The sequence below is a fragment of the Oncorhynchus keta genome, chromosome 11, assembly GCF_023373465.1.
Source record: "Oncorhynchus keta strain PuntledgeMale-10-30-2019 chromosome 11, Oket_V2, whole genome shotgun sequence".
Lineage (NCBI taxonomy): Eukaryota > Metazoa > Chordata > Actinopteri > Salmoniformes > Salmonidae > Oncorhynchus > Oncorhynchus keta.
Window position 1 is genome coordinate 45804195 of NC_068431.1, and position 19651 is coordinate 45823845.

The window sequence follows — 19651 nt, forward strand, 5'->3', positions numbered from 1 at the left end:
GCGGACCGCTTAAGGTGGACTTTTTCAAACGCAAATATCCGAATTGCCAAACCATGAAATGCATATTGATTTGTCTCAAATGGTCCACTGTCCAATTTATCGAATTTTTGTTATGTCAGCATGTGCTGAAGTTAAAGATTACATTGATCACACTCATAGATGGATCAATCTGCAATTTGTGATGTAGGCACTTCCTTAAAACTGGGCGGTCGTAAAACTACTGCGGGTACGCTGCTATATAAAGAGCCCTTCACGGATGTTGTAGATCAACAATTTTCTTCAGCATCGAGGTAAATCTGAGCTCGCACTGAAACATCCACGACCAGTTTTCTTGACCAGGTAATGATGGATTGCTTATTACGTTCATGTGAATGTAGACTGGTTTAAATAAAGGCGGGTTGTTGAGGGTTGTTTTCCTGAGGCTGTTTCCTGACTGTTTGTCGCATCGCCTGCCCTACATAGATATGACATCATTGGTTTGTCCAGTGACAGAAAATTATTTGGATTTTATGCAGGCATATTTCATATGTTCGTACCCAACTATATACTTTAAATATGGTGTTAAGTTTTTACTTTATGTAGTGACACTTAAAAAAAGTATATATTTTATGGCACCTTGCCTGTTCTGTTTTCTGCTTGGTGCACGTGTGCCTCATGCCTTCACTAGAATTAAACTAGACCAATCCGGTTTATCGCACGCTAGACAAGCCCGCTCTGTCCTAATGTTTCAAAGGACGTTGTCTACTGTAACCATTTTATCGACGAGCCATTGAATGAGGATGTTGGGCTACATTTTATCTCGAATTTGTGGCAATTGCTTAAATAATTGCCGACGATCAAGCCAACAATTAGCCTATTGCGCGATGGGAATGTAAACTCATTTTGCCACCCTGGCTCAGATCCGATATATTAGCCTTTCAATTATGTCACAATATTAAACACAGTTATACCCTAATTACCATATTTCCCTCCGTGTTTTGTTGTAAGATGATGCAATGTTTCATACTATTGCCATTCTATAAGACCATCGTTTGTGCTTGATACATGGTTTATTTCCTCTGCTCGGACGTTGCATGCATCGAACAATGGTTGAATGCCACGTAATCGACTGACCGATCGCTACTGACCGGTTTTCAGTACACGACACGCTGACGTCAGGGACAGATGCGCGTGACTAGGCTGCAGTAACAAAGCTGTCTGCGCCCATTCAACAGCCTATATTTACGTTATTACTTTTAACAAAATATTTTTGGGGGCTTCTAATACCCTTAATTGTTTTGATTCTTGCTTTTATTAACATACGCTTTTGTTTTTGCAGGCTTTACACAATAAAAATTCCACATGTTCTGCCACTAATTTGTGCGCATCGCCCTCGTGAGACTATGTTTGCAAATACAAAGGGGTCTTTCTATAACATGTGGTTCGCAGACACAAATACCTATCCAGGTGGTGTAAGATCTGGCATGCGTTAGCAACGCCTGGGCAGAGGAACACTGATCAATGTGACAGACACAACTGTTCCCGGCAGCAATTATACTGTTATCTTTTTATTTTTCTGAAGAAAATCTCACCTTTACCAACGTCACAATGACTAAGGACACCGAGGTGGACATGAAGGACGTGGAGTTGAATGAGATGGACCAGGAGAAGCAGCCAATAACTGACGGGGCAGGGAACGGAGATGCCGGTTCTCCCACCAGCACGGAGAAGAACGGCAGCATTAAAGTGAAAATCCCTGACGAGATTGAGACTAAATTTACCGGTCTATCCAAAGAGGAACTCCTCAGAGTTGCTGGAACACCTGCGTAAGAAACATGAATAGACTGTAGCTCAATAGAAAATATAGGTTAATGGGTGTTTGCTATGCAACATTTAAGGTATAATATTGCATTACTAATAATCTCTCTCCTAAAGGTGGGTCCGTACGCGATGGGCCCTTCTGATTCTGTTCTGGCTGGGCTGGCTGGGGATGCTGGCTGGTGCTGTGGCCATCATTGTTCAAGCACCTCGCTGCAAAGACCTTCCTGCCATGAACTGGTGGAATTATGGACCTCTGTATCAAATTGGAGATGTGCAAGCTTTCAGCGAGTCCCAGAATCTGAAGGGTAAGAGTTCTTGTTAGAGGGTATTAGTCACGCTCTCCCCAATTCAGTAGCGTGTTAATTATACATGAATAGACACTTAGTAAGCCGTTTTCTAATGTGTAACAGGTGTGGAGGAGAAGCTTGACAGTCTGAGCCAGCTGAAGGTGAAGGGACTTGTTGTTGGGCCCATCCATGTTGCCCCCGCAGATGACCCTGTCAGCCTGAACTTTGAGGAGATCTCCTCTGATGCGGGCAATCTGGAACAGTTTAAAGGCCTCATTGTAGCTGCGCACAAGAAGAGTGAGTATAGTGTCTATATTTATACCGCCATTTAATTCGTTGCCTGCTGAAACTGATGATTTGGTTGGTCAGTTGAATTTCAGATGGACTAACTCTCTCACTCCTCCCTCTCTGACAGGCATCAATGTGATCCTGGATCTGACTCCCAACTATCTGGGAAGCGGACCATGGTTCTCTAACGTCAGTGTCACCAACGTTGCTGAGAGACTCAAGGTATGCGTACGGAGCATCTCGGGGAACTCATTAAATCCACTCACTCAGTCCCAACAATGTATTTGAGTGTATCTATCTAATAATATGTGAACCATCTCTTTCCAGTCTGCCCTGGTGTTCTGGCTGAACCAAGATGTGGATGGGATCCAGCTGTCTGGTGTAGAGCGCGTGGCCAGCGTGGTTCCGTCTCTTTGGGCTGACATTCGAGCCATTGTCCAGAATGGGACTGCGGAAGGAAAGAGAAGGTAAGTACATGTCCACGATTATGTACATCACTCAACTGGGCCTCTTGAGTAGATTGTTATGCATGTGAGCCCCCTGGTGGTTTAGTGAAGGTGTTGTTTAGGAACTTGTGCCCTCTAGTGGTGTAAACTGCAGTGACTGCTGCCGAGTTGAAAGCTGATACTGGATCTTAATTGTATTACAATGGGTACATAATATGTGTGACTTGTGTAGATAACATTCATTGAGTAAAGGGATGCATTTTTTTTGTTTTCTTGCTCAGGATTCTGATTGGAGTGACTGCGAAGACCTCTGCTGTTGACGTCTCTGAACTGCTGAACTCCACTGGGGTGGACCTACTCCTATCTGGGGCCCTCCGGTCTAAGAGCATGACCGCTACAGATCGTGCTCAGACTGTCCAACAGCTGCTTTCCACCCACAACCAGACCCAGCTAGCCTGGAACATTGGGGACAGGAAGGAAGGTCACCTGGCCACACTGGTGGGCCCAGACATGGTCAACTTCAACCAGATGCTCTTGCTCACGCTGCCCGGAACGCCAGTGTTCAACTATGGGGATGAGATTGCCCTGGCTGACGAGGTGAGTGGGGGGGGGGGTTCCGTAACTAATGTATCACAAAACAAATAACAGCTTTTGCCTTGGAGAAATGACTCCCACTTTTTAAAAGGATATCTTGTCTTGATTTTTATTGGTGTTAATTGTTCTATAACAGTATACAAAGTCCCCTAAGATGCTGTGGGATTCCCTGGAGGATGAGGAGACAAATGGAACTGCCACGGTATGTGAGATGCTAATGCATACACATTCAGTTTGTGAAAATGCATATACACTAATGCACATTACATTCATTTGGATAAAAAAAACTGTTGGTAATGCAAGGAAGTTAATGTTTAATTCTTACCACCCACAGAAGGAGAAAGAACAGAGGCTCGCCTGCCGTTCCTTCTTCAAGACACTGAGTGACCTGCGTGGGAAAGAGCGTTCCCTGCAGCATGGGGACTACATTCCCCTTTTCAACTCCACCTCTGCCCTGGCCTACCTCCGCCAGTGGGATCAGAGTGGACGCTACATCGCTGCCTTCAATTGGGGCAGCGACGTGGTGACCCTTCAGCTGGCCCACCCTGACCGGCCTGCTCAGGCTGTGGTCCAGGTGAGCACAGACAAGGTCAACCTGGCCCCTGACAGTGCCGTGGGACTCTCTGCACTGGAGTTGGGCCCGGGACAGGCTGTCCTGCTACAGTTCCCCTACGTAGCCTAGAGAGGGGGGAGATCCCAGCACTATCTGTACGTGGGCATTGATGTTAAAGTAGTTGTCTCTCTGTGGTGAACAATTTTAAAATCACTCATTGTTTTTTTTTTTAGGGCATTCTGTTACGTTTTTATTTCTGAAAAATAGTTACTGTCACACTGGTACTGTTCAAATGGTCAGAATTGTAGCTTATTAAATAGTGACTGCTGTGAATGATTTATTCTAGAATACGGTGTTGGTCTGACATACAAACTCAAATGTCCTCATCGCAAGCACCAGTCAAGCCTCAACAACAATCGGTCTATCTTGCTGTTACTGAAAATACATTCCAGATTAAATTGAGCATTTTAAACTGTTGTATTTTATTTTTTAAAGTTGGTTTTGGGGGCAGCTTGGTTTGTCCCTTATTGAAATGTTGTAATTGTGTTCAAAAGTAATGCCCCGCTCTCCTTTCTCACGTTTCAAGAATTATCTGATTGCTTTTGCAGCTGAGGGAAGTGTAAAACACATCAAATGTGGAGGATCTGAAATGCTTTCCTCATAATAAATTGGCATGATAAACAGGGAAATAAATAAAACTGAATACAACCTTTACTAGTCTGTTTTATTTAGGCTAACAATGTTGTGTGAAAATTAGACCTTACAGCTAACCCTCGCTCCATTCTACAAAATTCAGACTTTCATCCAGGACCAGGTGCACTTGAACATCTCTAGGCATCTTTATTTATAGATATGCATGGGGAGAGCTCTGTCTCACCTGACTATTTTAACAATTGAGCATTTATAACCCTAGGGAGACACCTCTATAGACGGACACAGTGACTCGTGCTGTTTTCACCCACAAGTGGATTATGAGATGGTTTTGATTCAACATAATATATGCCTTCAAGAGTAAATGTGCAATCTATTTGTTGGTAAGTCTAGGAGGAACATAGGAACAATCAATGATGACGTTAAAGCCATACGACTGCCATTGGCCTAGTTGATTTTGGATTTCCGTCAGGGGGGGAAGGTTATCCTTTGTACACTTTCAGTGTAATGGTTCTAAATTTAGCTGATTGACACAGTCACAAAATCCTACACTACACTAGTGATGTATGGTTGCTTTTCTTAGTGTATAAACCACTTCACCTCTTGTATCTCAAACCCTCATTCAGAGTTTCTAAAACACTAGCAAACTACCCCTTACTATAAATGTGGGTTCACAATGGCCTCTGAGACAATCCTGGGTTTTCATTTTTTGTAAAAATATATATATACAGTACCAGTCAAGTTTGGACACATCTACTCATTCCAGGGTTTTCCTTTATTTTCATTATTTTCTAACTTGTAGAATAATAGTGAAGACATAATGGAATCATGTGGTAACCAAAGTGTTAAATAAAAAAAGATGAGATTCTTCAAACTAGTCACCCTTTGCCTTGACAGCTTTGCACTCTTTGCATTCTCTCAACCAGCTACACGAGGTAGTTGCATGGAATGCATTTTAATTAACGGGTGTGCTTTAAGTTAATTTGTGGAATTTCTTAATGCGTTTGAGACAATCGGTTGTGACAAGGTAGGGGTTGTATACAGACGATAGCCTTATTTGGCAAAAGAACATGTCCATATTATGGCAAGAACAGCTCAAATAAGCAAAGAGAAACGACAGTCCATTACTTTGAGACATGAAGTTCAGTCAAACCGGAAACTTTGAAAGTTCCTTCAAGTGCAGTCGCAAAAACCAAGCGCTATGTTGAAAATTGCTCTCATGAGGACAGCCACAGGAAAGGAAGACCCAGTATTACCTCTGCTGCAGAGGATAAGTTCATTAGTTACCAGTCTCAGAAATTGCAGCCCAAAAAAATGCTTCAGCGTTCAAGTAACAGACACATCTCAACACCAACTGGTTAAAGGAGACTGCGTGAATCAGGCCTTCATGGTCGAATTGCTGCAATGAAACAACTACTAGGACACCAATAAGAAGAGACTTGCTTGGGACAAGAAACACAAGCAATGGACATTAGAATGGTGGAAATAAGTCCTTTGGTCTGATGAGTCCAAATTTGAAATGTTTGATTCCAACAACTGTGTCTTTGTGAGACACAGAGTAGGTGAACGGATGATCTCCGCATGTGTGGTTGCCACTGTAAAGCATGGAGGGGGAGGTGTTATGGTGTTGGGGTGCTTTGCTGGTGACACTGATTTATTTAGAATTCAAGGCACACTTAATCAGCATGACTACCACAGCATTTTGCAGCGATACGACATCCCATCTGGTTTGCGCTTAGTGGGATTATCATTTGTTTTTCAACAGGACAATGACCCACAACACACCTCCATGGTTTGTAAGGGCTATTTGACTAAGAAGAAGAGTGATGGAGTGCTGCATCAGATGACCTGCCCTCCACAATCACCCGACCCCAACCCAATTGAGATGGCTGGGGATGAGTTGGACCGCAGAGTGAAGGAAAAGCAGCCAACAAATGCTCAGCATATGTGGGAACTCCTTCAAGACTGTTGGAAAAGCATTCCAGATGAAGCTGGTTGAGAGAATGCCAAGATTGTGCAAAGCTGTCATCAAGGCAAAAGGTGGCTACTTTGAATAATTTCAAATATAAACAATATTTTGATTTGTTTAACACTTATTTGGTTACTACATGATTCCATATGTGTTATTTCATAGTTTTGATGTCTTATTCTACAATGTAGAAAATAGTAAAAATAAAGAAAAACCCTTTAGGTGTTTCCAAACTTTTGACTACTACTGTATATATATATTATTTTGAAGGAATGTATTATATAAGCACAACACAGATCTCATAATGGTTGTAGTTGTCATGTATGGATGAGTGATGGAAATGGGGGGTGTTTAAGGGAGAATGCATCAGGGCCTCTGTGATGACTGATGGGGATGAAAACCCGAGAGCCTCGTCACTGATACCTGATCTGCTGCACACAATTTTGGCAGAGCGATAAGGACACCTTAACATCGACAGCAACAATGAGATCTTAAAAAGGGGATTATATTTCTGAGAAGGTGTCTTCGTGTCTTCTTTTTCTGCCTGTCTGATTTTCTGTGTCAGGTAGTCCTGAGGGTGCTAACTGTCAACATTCCTTCCAGGAAATCCAAAGGGGTTTCTAGCTCTGCATTTGTCTACCTCAAACTCTTCGTTTTTTCTTAATTGGAGTCAAATTAGCTCTAAATTAAACTGGTATCGTGTGTTAATGAGTTGGACTTCAAAACCTACAAGAACAGCACCATCTTAGAATTTCTCAAATTGTTCTCTCGACATGCAATACAGGTATTCCATCTCTAAACAGGGCCCTTCTACTATAGAATAAATAAGGGGCATACTGTTTGCAACATTGTTCATTTCAAAATGTGCAATTATTTGAATTCACCCAGTCCAGATAATTGCTCTGAAGAAACATTGGAACTCTGTGCAAACTACAGTCAGGTTGCGCTAAAAATAGGTTTCCAAATAGCCATGTTTGGTTTACTATGCAATATGACTAGGCTATACAGAATCGTGTATGCTTCTTGAACATTATGCTGCTGATCCTAATTTGTAAATTTAGCCAAGTGTTTCTGTGGTTTTAAGATAGGAACAGCCTCTCCACTCCCTGCGAGAACTCCCTGACGCATTGCAGGTGGCTGAAACCCAATCTAGTCCCGTTTACTGGGTCAGCTGGTGTGCGCCATTGCTCAGTGTGGCCCGTATAAAGTCGCTGGGATTCTCATTCAAACATAGACATGAGCAAGTTTACGTTTCCAAAGAAAAGGGAAACAGAGATTTCGAATTATTGTGTAGTTAAAGTTTTAAAATACGAACATTGACCACGATTGGATCATTTAAACCGCCACTTTTTAGTAACGACTAGAAGTATAGTCCAGGTTGCAGATAAATCAAATTTCTGCCGCTCTGTTTAAAAAAAAATATATTCGGCGCACGGACACCATAGTGACAGCCGAGTTGCTAGGGAGTGCAGTGTGTGGCTTAATCTAAACCAACGCGGAGTGATACTTACCTTGAAGCGGCAAAGAGCGCAAGGCGCGGATGACTGTGTGGAAAATTTGATTATCATATCTCCAACGCGAAATTGTTAGCAATATCAAATCAACATGGTAAGTTCCATTTGCTGTAAATGTCCGATTAAATTAATATGTTGGCTTATATGCATATGTAGCCATATCTCTAGACTAGCTAACAATGAGTGTTGGCTAGCTAGTTAGCCACAGCCAGCACGGCAGACTTGTTGGTTACACACATGATAGCTAACGAGCTACAGTAACGTTACATGTATTGACGAAGATGTCTAGCTAGCTAACAATCACTCATTTAGCTAACGTTAACTAGTTTACGTCAGTTGTGTCCGACATAGGCAGCCAGTTAGCTAGCCGAGGAAACAAGCTGGTTAGCTAACCTTAGTCAGCTATGGCTGTTTGTCAATATTACACTTTGTTTTGTCACTGTCTTTGCTCTACATTTACCTTCGATAGTAAGCTAAATATCGAATTACATGTTAGTCACTAACTACCTAGTTTTGTGTAGCTAACTAGCCCAGGCCTATCCTTAAGTATTGATATTGCGCTAACAGGACGAGGTGGGGTGGCATGGCATATGCCGTTTATGGCTAGTAGTGTCTAGCTACAGTAGTTGGTGCCGTAAAAGTGTTTTGACTTTAGACTGCTAACTAACATTTACTTGTATGGTGTGGCTAATTTCAGACCGGATATCCCCAGAATCAATGTGTTGCTTTCTACCTAAGGCACTGTGCTGTCGCCTGGTCTAATATTGCACCAAATATGGACCATGGCGGTCTAATTTGACGAAACATAACTTGCTAACAAACTAGTGATACAATAATACAACTTAACCCTCCTGTTGTGTTCGTTTCATGTAAATTTAATTGTGTGTGTGTTCCCGGTCCAAAATGACTGCCCCACTATAGCTGATTTATAAATGCATATATTATCACCTAATGTTGTGTTAGATCTTTTTATCAACTTAAGGTATTGTGAACATTACACGTTTTGAACTTCTATTTGCTATTTATGACCTGTAGGCCTCATTGACCTGAGCTCATACAACATGTTTTTGAGTACAAAAATGATTATGTATGTATTGTTTTGACTATAACAAATACTCAGATGAGACATTGTGCTATTTATCAGACTACTTTGTCAGTTTAACAAGGACTTTCTTCCTCACCAGTGTCATGAGCAATGCCTCAAGAAATATTTATACACCAGAGCTGTGAGAAAAGTACTATATATTATTGAAAAAATGTTGTGATTGTTTTTGAGAATGCCAACCAGTGTGGTACCTGTGGGGAAATACTCTATTGGGTTAATTAAGGTTCACGTGGGGGTTGCCATGGAAGCCTAGAAGGGGAGTGAGGTGTGTGTGTGTGTAGTCTCACCCATTCATTTCTAATGACTGGTCATTTTTGACAGGGAGCACCGCAGCTGTTAGAAAGTTAAATAAAACATCCAAGATGTAATGATAATCATGTGTTTTGTGTCTTCAGATGCCCTGTGTGGACAAAGTCATGGAACCTTAAGACAATCAGATTGTTTTAACTCTAAAAAATGTAGTTAACTTGTAAAGTGGTAGTTGGATTATTTTTGTATCCTATGACAAAATATGGGAATAAACTCTTGGGTTAATGTTTTGGGTGGCATTTGAAAGAAATTAGATTCTTCAAGTGCAAGAAAGGGGGAATCAAATCAAGTGGTGTCATTCACAATGTGTTACTTTCAGGCAGATCAACTGACAGAGGAACAAATTGCTGGTAAGATGGCCATTTTTGCTCAAACATGACCGCGGTCTTTTAGATGTTTAAGTCAATATTACACTGTTTTATTGTCACATACGTTAGATTGGTGTAGTGAAATGTTGTATTTTGGAAATGGGTCCTTCTGTAGCTCAGTTGGTAGAGCATGGCGCTTGTAACGCCAGGGTAGTGGGTTCGATCCCCGGGACCACCCATACGTAGAATGTATGCACACATGACTGTAAGTCGCTTTGGATAAAAGCGTCTGCTAAATGGCATATATTATTGGAAATGTGGACTGGAGAGTGACTATCTACATTTTCCATCCAGAGTTCAAAGAGGCATTCTCGCTGTTTGATAAGGATGGAGATGGCACCATCACCACCAAAGAGCTGGGCACAGTGATGCGCTCACTGGGACAGAACCCCACAGAGGCAGAGCTGCAGGACATGATCAATGAGGTGGATGCTGATGGTGAGACACACTAACACAAATGTTCTCCATTTCTCTCCCACCAAATGAACACACAGGCTATACACACAATGGAGTGTTTTTGTTAATGTTCTGGTCCAATATCTGATCAATCAATCAAATTTTATTTATATAGCCCTTCGTACATCAGCTGATATCTCAAAGTGCTGTACAGAAACCCAGCCTAAAACCCCAAACAGCAAGCAATGCAGGTGTAGAAGCACGGTGGCTAGGAAAAACTCCCTAGAAAGGCCAAAACCTAGGAAGAAACCTAGAGAGGAACCAGGCTATGTGGGGTGGCCAGTCCTCTTCTGGCTGTGCCGGGTGGAGATTATAACAGAACATGGCCAAGATGTTCAAATGTTCATAAATGACCAGCATGGTCCAATAATAATAAGGCAGAACAGTTGAAACTGGAGCAGCAGCACGGCCAGGTGGACTGGGGACAGCAAGGAGTCATCATGTCAGGTAGTCCTGAGGCATGGTCCTAGGGCTCAGGTCCTCCGAGAGAGAGAAAGAAAGGAGAGAATTAGAGAACGCACACTTAGATTCACACAGGACACCGAATAGGACACGAGAATTACTCCAGATATAACAAACTGACCCTAGCCCCCCGACACAAACTACTGCAGCATAAATACTGGAGGCTGAGACAGGAGGGGTCAGGAGACACTGTGGCCCCATCTGAGGACACCTCCGGACAGGGCCAAACAGGAAGGATATAACCCCACCCACTTTGCCAAAGCACAGCCCCCACACCACTAGAGGGATATCTTCAACCACCAACTTACCATCCTGAGACAAGGCCGAGTATAGCCCACAAAGATCTCCGCCACAGCACAGCCCAAGGGGGGGCGCCAACCCAGACAGGATGACCACAACAGTGAATCAACCCACTCAGGTGACGCACCCCCTGCAGGGACGGCATGAGAGAGCCCCAGTAAGCCAGTGACTCAGCCCCTGTAATAGGGTTAGAGGCAGAGAATCCCAGTGGAAAGAGGGGAACTGGCCAGGCAGAGACAGCAAGGGCGGTTCGTTGCCCCAGAGCCTTTCCGTTCACCTTCCCACTCCTGGGCCAGACTACACTCAATCATATGACCCACTGAAGAGATGAGTCTTCAGTAATGACTTAAAGGTTGAGACCGAGTTTGCGTCTCTGACATGGGTAGGCAGACCGTTCCATAAAAATTGAGCTCTATAGGAGAAAGCCCTGCCTCCAGTTGTTTGCTTAGAAATTCTAGGGACAATTAGGAGGCCTGCGTCTTGTGACCGTAGCGTACGTGTAGGTATGTACGGCAGGACCAAATCAGAGAGATGGGTAGGAGCAAGCCCATGTAATGCTTTGTAGGTTAGCAGTAAAACCTTGAAATCAGCCCTTGCTTTGACAGGAAGCCAGTGTAGAGAGGCTAGCACTGGAGTAATATGATCAAATCTTTTGGTTCTAGTCAGGATTCTAGCAGCCGTATTTAGCACTAACTGAAGTTTATTTAGTGCTTTATCCGGGTAGCCGGAAAGTAGAGCATTGCAGTAGTCTAACCTAGAAGTGACAAAAGCATGGATTAATTTTTTTATCATTTTTGGACAAAGTTTCTGATTTTTGCAATATTACGTAGATGGAAAAAATGATTGGTGATTGGGATGAAAGACCTACATTGTAAGGATCATTGTTTTCCTCCGGTGAGAATTTTGCTTTGTGATCCACAGGAAATGGAACCATTGACTTCCCCGAGTTCCTGACCATGATGGCGAGGAAGATGAAGGACACCGACAGTGAGGAGGAGATCAGAGAAGCCTTTAGAGTCTTCGACAAGGTCAGCCAAGCCGGGGAATGTCAGATTTGAGACTGTTCAAGTGTCTTACACTGGCCAGTCATAGAACTTAAAATATTAACCAATGAGTCCCATCACTCCCATTGGATGTCTCAAACCTCTCTGGAGTTGACCAAATTCATGATTATTTGACATTCAATATTAAGGAAATACTCAGTAATACGATCTGCATGTTAGTTAACACTAAACTAAAACCGTCTCTATTGTGTTGCAGGATGGTAACGGCTATATCAGTGCTGCAGAGCTGCGTCATGTTATGACAAACCTCGGTGAGAAACTGACAGACGAGGAGGTGGACGAGATGATCCGGGAGGCTGATATCGATGGAGATGGACAGGTCAACTACGAAGGTCTGTTTCCGCATCTTCTCTATCTAGTCTCAAACTTGTTAGCCAGAAAATTGTGAATCAGTCAGACAGTTGGCCATACACAAGGCATGAATTGTACAAAATGAATGCTGTCAAACCAGATTTAGTCTATTCAAGAACATGCATTTTTAACTTGCCTTGTTTTGTTGTCATAGCAATATTTCTGAACAGGTTGTTTCAGGTATTATTTATTCAGTTGGACAACGTTCTTCACACCTTTTATGTCAAAATGGAAGAGTGGCTGCGTCATTTGTTACAGTAAAAAGGACAATTATTTTAACCATATCCCCTTTGATCATACAGTGGGGCAAAAAAGTATTTAGTCAGCCACCAATTGTGCAAGTTCTCCCACTTAAAAAGATGAGAGGCCTGTAATTTATCATAGGTACACTTCAACTATGACAGACAAAATGAGGAGAAAAAATCCAGAAAATCACATTGTAGGATTTTTAATGAATTTATTTGCAAATTATGGTGGTAAATAAGTATTTGGTCAATAACAAAAGTTTCTCAATACTTTGTTATATACCCTTTGTTGGCAATGACAGAGGTCAAATGTTTTCTGTAAGTCTTCACAACACACTGTTGCTGGTATTTTGGCCCATTCCTCCATGCAGATCTCCTCTAGAGCAGTGACGTTTTGGGGCTGTTGCTGGGCCACATGGACTTTCAACTCCCTCCAAAGATTTTCTATGGGGTTGAGATCTGGAGACTGGCTAGGCCACTCCAGGACCTTGAAATGCTTCTTGCGAAGCCACTCCTTCGTTGCCCGGGCGGTGTGTTTGGGATCATTGTCATGCTGAAAGACCCAGCCACGTTTCATCTTCAATGCCCTTGCTGATGGTAGGCTTTGTTACTTTGGTCCCAGCTCTCTGCAGGTCATTCACTAGGTCCCCTGTGTGGTTCTGGGATTTTTGCTCACCGTTCTTGTGATCATTTTGACCCCACGGGGTGAGATCTTGCATGGAGCCCCAGATCGAGGGAGATTATCAGTGGTCTCGTATGTCTTCCATTTCCTAATAATTACTCCCACAGTTGATTTCTTCAAACCAAGCTGCTTACCTATTGCAGATTCAGTCTTCCCAGCCTGGTGCAGGTCTACAATTTTGTTTCTGGTGTCCTTTGACAGCTCTTTGGTCTTGGCCATAGTGGAGTTTGGAATGTGACTGTTTGAGGTTGTGGACAGGTGTCTTTTATACTGATAACAAGTTCAAACAGGTGCCATTAATACAGGTAACACGTGGAGGACAGAGGAGCCTCTTAAAGAAGAAGTTACAGGTCTGTGAGAGCCAGAAATCTTGCTTGTTTGTAGGTGACCAAATACTTATTTTCCACCATAATTTGCAAATAAATTCAAGTGGGAGAACTTGCACCATTGGTGGCTGACTAAATACTTTTTTGTCCCACTGTATGTGTTGATCATCCTTCTGTTAGGCTTTGCTCTGCCATTTCCTAGTATCAGTTTTCTGTAATTGATAACGGTTTATTTATTTTTAAGGCAACAGTTGACAAATGTCAGTGCCCATGATATTGCCGTAATCAAATGTAAATGTGGAAAAGTGGTTCTGTGTGCAGACGGGGCAAACTGTTGGGACATCCTATGTTCATGAAATGTTTTAACATTGAAAAGCATAATGAATGATACGCAGCTGGGTGTGGAAATATATTTAATCGTCACATCAAGAGATCCAAGTGTCTTACTCAGTCATGCTCTCCACCATCATTAGAGGTGTGGATAAGTGAGCTGAATAACAGAACACAGCTCTGTTTTTAAAAACATGGCGTTATACCACAATTCTGTGATACAAATATACAGCCCCTGAGATGCCTCCCAAATGTTTGTTTTTCTTGTAACTTTACTGTCTCCATATGTTCAGGCCCAATCCCAGAATTCCACACATTTGGCCAAACCCAGCTGTTTGTGTTCCTGTGTCGATCACTTGTCAGCTTAGACTTGTAGTATCATACAGAATGGACAACCAATTGTAATTTTTCTAATCTTATCTTTCAGAATTTGTGCAAATGATGACTGCAAAATAAAATGTGAAACCCAAAGGACCCCTTCACCAAACAAGACCAAACAGTGGGCAGCACTCTGTCAACACTCAACAAGCATTCACAACCATCCTCTTACTTTTTTTTTTTTGCTTTGCTTTTGGTTGTTGTCCCCCCCCCCCTGTTCATTTTTCTTGCTTCAGGCTCACCTGTGTAAGCTGTTTTCTTTGATTAGTCCTCTTACACTGCTTTTTAAATGTTATGGTTTTCCCCATTTTTTTTGTTTTGTTGCATATACAGGTACATCTACATATACTAATGGTGTCTGAACAAGTGAACATGATTTTTAAGCTAAAATGTATGTGGAAAGAAGTGCATGCTTTATTTCTTTGTCACCGTTTTTGTGCTTCTCTGCTTGCATCCCTTTTTATTATATGGCCTATTCTCCTGCAACTTAAGGTTGTAGATATTTCTTTTAGAAGTTCGCAGAATAACCCGGATGGGAGTTGACAGGATTTTAACAAAACAAACCCTAATGTATTTCCATGCGCATGTTTGGTGTATGTGTGTTTAACAATATTATGTTTCTTTGAAATTGTGACATTATGTAAATGTGTATTTGAACATATGACCTGACTTAAATGCATGCTTACAAACTCATGATTAGTTGGCTGCAAAGATGACTGTTTGGGTGTAGTAAACAGTAAACATAGTTGTACAAAGACCCCACTGTGCTGTATGTGTTTTGTCCAGACATTATAAAATTGATTCAACGGTTCTTTAACATGTTTCTTTTACTAGAGCAGGCTTTTCTGTTTAGCACCACCAGTCTTGTTTGACATGACAAACTATGCCGTTTTTAACAATCAATTAATTTGATATGTACTTTTTATTTATGGGTAAAGATTTAAGGCATAACCGTTTCGACAAGTACGGAGTGGGTCAAAAGTGACCATGGACTTGAACCCTGCTGTCAACATCATGTACTATTAGGATATTCATTCCCCAAGCAAATGCCACTGATTATTGTGGGTTTTAAAGGAACCCCTGTATAAGAAAAGACATTTCCCCCACCTGTCCTGTTTTTCAATGTCGCTTGTGGAAGGGTGAATCCAGAGAGTCTGCTGGTTGTGATTTTGTACCGAACTTGTGTGTATGTGATTGAAGTCACTGTCTGTGTTGGAGCTGCATTATGCGTCCAACCACAACATATTCAGCTCTACCACCTTTCATGTTTGCATCCATTTTCAGTTTCCCCATCCCATACTTTTTTACTGTCATGAATGTTATTTTCTTTCTGTTCGTGATCTTTTTGTTTCATTTTTGAATCCTTTGCCGGTTTAGCTGTCATGTTCTCTTTCCCCTGCCCTTTAAAGTTGTAAGTTGTTTTGGGAGAATGAGATTATGCATTCCATTGCTGATTATGTCAGTTTTTCTTGCTAATTAAACTCTTTGACCAGTGTTTCTATACAAAGACTCCAGTCTTTCATTATCCTCATATTGTGCAATGAAAGCAAGTATTTGACAATGCTATCAAGAATATGATCAGGCAGTATTTTTAACTTTTGTAGCTGTATTCTTTCAAGTTGTTGTAACAATGTTTGTTTAATTACACATTTGTAGAACTTATTGTCCATGGTTACTGTACAATAAAGGGGACAACCCAACTGTCTTCCACATTTAACCCCTCTGAATCAGAGGTGCGGTTGTCTCTTGGGTTATGGTCTGTACCTAGTTGAACTTTGGTTTTTGAATATCAGAAGTTGACAATCAAGACAACACTAGATTGCTGATGCTATGTATTGGACGAGAGGCTTTAAAGCCACCGGTCAGCCATATTGGCACGTAAACCCTAAACTTAAGACTTAAATGTAAACTTCAAATAGGGTAGGGATGTCTCAAGGATCCCAGATACGAGATACTCCCTAAAAGAAGCAGTCCTCCATAGACTGGATTGTTTAGCAACAAAACCGACATGTGCACAATTATGGGGCAAAACAGGTTGGGTTGGCTTAGACTTAATACATGTAAACTATTGTATCGATGTTTATCGTACACATACAGTTGAAGTCAGTTTGCATACACTTAGGTTGGAGTCATTAAAACTTGTTTTTCAACCACTCCATATGTCTAACAAACTACTTTTGGCAAGTCGGTTAGGACATCTACTTTGTGCATGAAAAGTAATTTGGTTTAGTCAGATTATTTCACTTATAATTCACTGTATCACAACTCCAGTGGGTCAGAAGTGTAGATACACTAAATTGACTGCCTTTAAACAGCTTGGAAAATTCCAGAAAATGTCATGGCGTTAGAAGCTTCTGAGAGGCTAATTGCCATAATTTGAGTCAATTGGAAGTGTACCTGTGGATGTATTTCAATGCCTACCTTCAAATGCAGTGCCTCACTACTTGACATCATGGGAAAATCAAAAGAAATCAGCCAAGACATCAGGAAAAAAAATTGTAGACCACAAGTCTGGTTTATCCTTGGGAGCATTTTCCAAACGCCTGAAGGTACCACGTTCATCTGTAATGATGTTCACCAAATACTAATTGAGTGTATGTAAACTTCTGACCCACTGGGAATGTGATGAAAGAAATAAAAGCTGAAATATATCACTACTATTATTCTAACATTTCACATTCTTAAAATAAAGTGGTGATCCTAACTGACCTAAAACAGGGAATTTTTACTAGGATTAAATGTCAGGAATTGTGAAAAACTGAGCTTAAATGTATTTGGCTAAGGTGTATGTACACTTCTGACTTCAACTGTTAATACATTGTCACAGTGAACGCTTGTCTCAAATACATTGTTACAGTTGTTGGTTAGCAAGCTAGTGAATTTGAGCCATATTAGCATAGACGTGATGTTCAAAACAATACGGTATCAAGAACAAGATAAAACTATCTGAAATGAGCCTCGTACGATTCCCTACATGGCAGCTTCTTGTCATTGTTGCTAGCTAACTGACCATTCAGAAATAATAATGCACGCTATCCGGCCACATCGATGTGCAGGCATAATTTATCAGCCAACCACTCCAAGGAATTATTGGAATTCTACAGTTTTTCAATGAAATGTTTCAATGAGAAAATGTTATATATTTCAGTATTTTTGTTGGACAGTAACAAAAACTTAAATTATACTTCAAGGAAAATGTTTACATTCTATTTTGTATGTTTAACTCACACAATGTAAAAGTATGTATTAAGGTATCTGCCTTTAATAGAACAAATGTAGACATTAATAAATGCATTTCTTTAGCAATGGTGGGGGAATGCCAAGATGGATCGCGGTGGCATTAAAACAGCACCCATTGTCAGTCATCTAGTGTATATATGTAACCGATGTGAAATGGCTAGCTAGTTAGCGGTGGTGCGCGCTAATAGCGTTTCAATCGGGTGACGTCACTCGCTCTGAGACCTGAAGTAGTTGTCCCCCCCCCATCCCCTTTGACTTCAGAACCTAATTTTGTTGGGGAATGGACTCTACAAGGTGTCAAAACCATTCCACAAGGATGCTGGCACATGTTGACTTCAGTGCTTCCCACAGTTGTGTCAAGTTGGCTGGATGTCCTTTGGGTGGTGGACCATTCTTGATACACACGGGAAACTGTTGAGCATGAAAAACCCAGCAGCGTTGTAGTTCTTGACACAAACCAGTGCGCTTGGCACCTACTACCATATCCAGTTCAAATGCACTTAAATATTTTGTCTTGCCCATTCACCGTCTGAATGGCAAACATACACAATCCATGCCTCAATTGCCTCAAAGGCTTAAACATCTTTCTTTAACCTGTATCCTCCCCCTCATCTACACTGTTTGAAGTGGATTAAACAAGTGACATCAATAAGGGATCATAGCCTTCACCTGGTCAGTCTATGTCATGGAAAGAGCAGGTGTCCTTAATGTTTTGTACACTCAGTGTATAAATCATTGCTGTGCACATTGATTGATGTTGGGTATGGCGAATAGCACACAGTAAATTCCAAACATTAACCAGAAGCATTTACTACAAAGCAGAATCAATAAATTAGCCAGCTAACTTAATATATTGTGCAAAAACGTTTTATTTTTTTTAGAAAGATGAGTTGAACGGTCTAATTGACTCAACATCCAGAAACAAAGTTTAGCCAAAGACAGTCAGTGGTGGAAAAAGTATCACATTTTCATACTTGAGTAAAAGTAAAGATATCTTAATAGAAAATGACTAAAGTGAAAGTCACCCAATAAAATACTACTTGAGTAAAGTTATTTGGTTTTAAACTTACTTAAGTATCGAAAGTAAATGTAATTGCTAAAATATACTTAAGTATCAAAAGTAAAAGTATAAATCATTTAAAATTACTTATTTTAAGCAAACTAGATGGCACCATTTTCTTGTTTTTTTTACATTTAGAGGTAGCCAGGGGCTATTCTCCAACACTTGGACATCATTAACAAACGAAGCATGTGTGTTTAGTGAGTCTGCCAGATCAGAGGCAGTAGGGATAACCAGGGACGTTCAATTGATAAGTGCGTGAATTGGATCATTTGGTCCTGCTAAGCATTCAAAAACGTACTTTTGGGTGTCAGGGAAAATGTTTCATTAGTAATGTAGTTAAGTAAAAGTAAAAGTTGTGAACATTTGAAGTAGTAAAGCAAAGTACAGATACCGAAAAAACGACTTAAGTAGTACTTTAAAGTATTTTTACCTAAGTACTTTACACCCCTGAAGACTACAGTTTGAAGATTGGACTGAAATAGGTGCCGGTGTTGTGCCGAAAATCTCCCCCCTGCCAGAATCCCCCCTTTGTGTTCTTCATTGCTGCGACTTGCTTGCTAGTTGAGATTTCTGCTCTTCATTCCGTTTTCAGTTTAGCCAACATTTCACTGATCTTAGTAGCAGAAATCATTTTTGTCTGAGTTTTCGGATTGGCTATTTGTTTCAAGTGTATGTCGCGGTTCTAGCTTGTATGGCGCCCCGTGCCGCTCCCTGCAAGATGCCGCCCATGTCGCCGGTACTGATTTTGTATTAGTAGATAAATAAATCTATTCGGCAAAATTAATCTCTCACATGTTATTCGACGAATATTTAGTCTTTGCGTGTCAAAAAAGATACACGTCAAATAAGCTTGTTGCGTTCATATTTTCT

The 19651-nt window shown here is 41.3% G+C and overlaps 2 protein-coding genes across 2 annotated transcripts; both read left to right on the top strand.

Moving 5' to 3' along the window:
- The first annotated feature begins 172 nt into the window (after nucleotides 1–172).
- Nucleotides 173–4682, top strand: LOC118390347 (4F2 cell-surface antigen heavy chain-like). The gene is made up of 9 exons (XM_035780805.2): nucleotides 173–339; nucleotides 1562–1805; nucleotides 1915–2105; nucleotides 2211–2384; nucleotides 2503–2597; nucleotides 2703–2842; nucleotides 3103–3418; nucleotides 3552–3617; nucleotides 3750–4682. The coding sequence occupies exons 2-9, from the start codon at nucleotides 1588–1590 to the stop codon at nucleotides 4095–4097; spliced, it is 1548 nt and encodes a 515-aa protein (XP_035636698.1). The 5' UTR covers nucleotides 173–339; nucleotides 1562–1587; the 3' UTR covers nucleotides 4098–4682.
- A 3150-nt stretch (nucleotides 4683–7832) lies between these two features.
- Nucleotides 7833–16188, top strand: LOC118390348 (calmodulin-1). Its single transcript, XM_035780806.2, has 6 exons — nucleotides 7833–8196; nucleotides 9836–9866; nucleotides 10179–10322; nucleotides 12024–12130; nucleotides 12363–12498; nucleotides 14528–16188. The coding sequence occupies exons 1-6, from the start codon at nucleotides 8194–8196 to the stop codon at nucleotides 14554–14556; spliced, it is 450 nt and encodes a 149-aa protein (XP_035636699.1). The 5' UTR covers nucleotides 7833–8193; the 3' UTR covers nucleotides 14557–16188.
- Nucleotides 16189–19651: the final 3463 nt, after the last annotated feature.

Excerpts from the sequence above, each read along its gene's own strand:
- LOC118390348 (XM_035780806.2), top strand. Across the intron at positions 9,867-10,178 it reads GACAGAGGAACAAATTGCTG|AGTTCAAAGAGGCATTCTCG; the intron begins GTAAGATGGCCA and ends TTTTCCATCCAG. Across the intron at positions 10,323-12,023 it reads CAATGAGGTGGATGCTGATG|GAAATGGAACCATTGACTTC; the intron begins GTGAGACACACT and ends TGTGATCCACAG.
- LOC118390347 (XM_035780805.2), top strand. The coding sequence starts at position 1,588 with ATGACTAAGGACACCGAGGTGGACATGAAGGACGTGGAGTTGAATGAG. Across the intron at positions 2,385-2,502 it reads TGTAGCTGCGCACAAGAAGA|GCATCAATGTGATCCTGGAT; the intron begins GTGAGTATAGTG and ends CCTCTCTGACAG. Across the intron at positions 2,843-3,102 it reads ACTGCGGAAGGAAAGAGAAG|GATTCTGATTGGAGTGACTG; the intron begins GTAAGTACATGT and ends TTTCTTGCTCAG.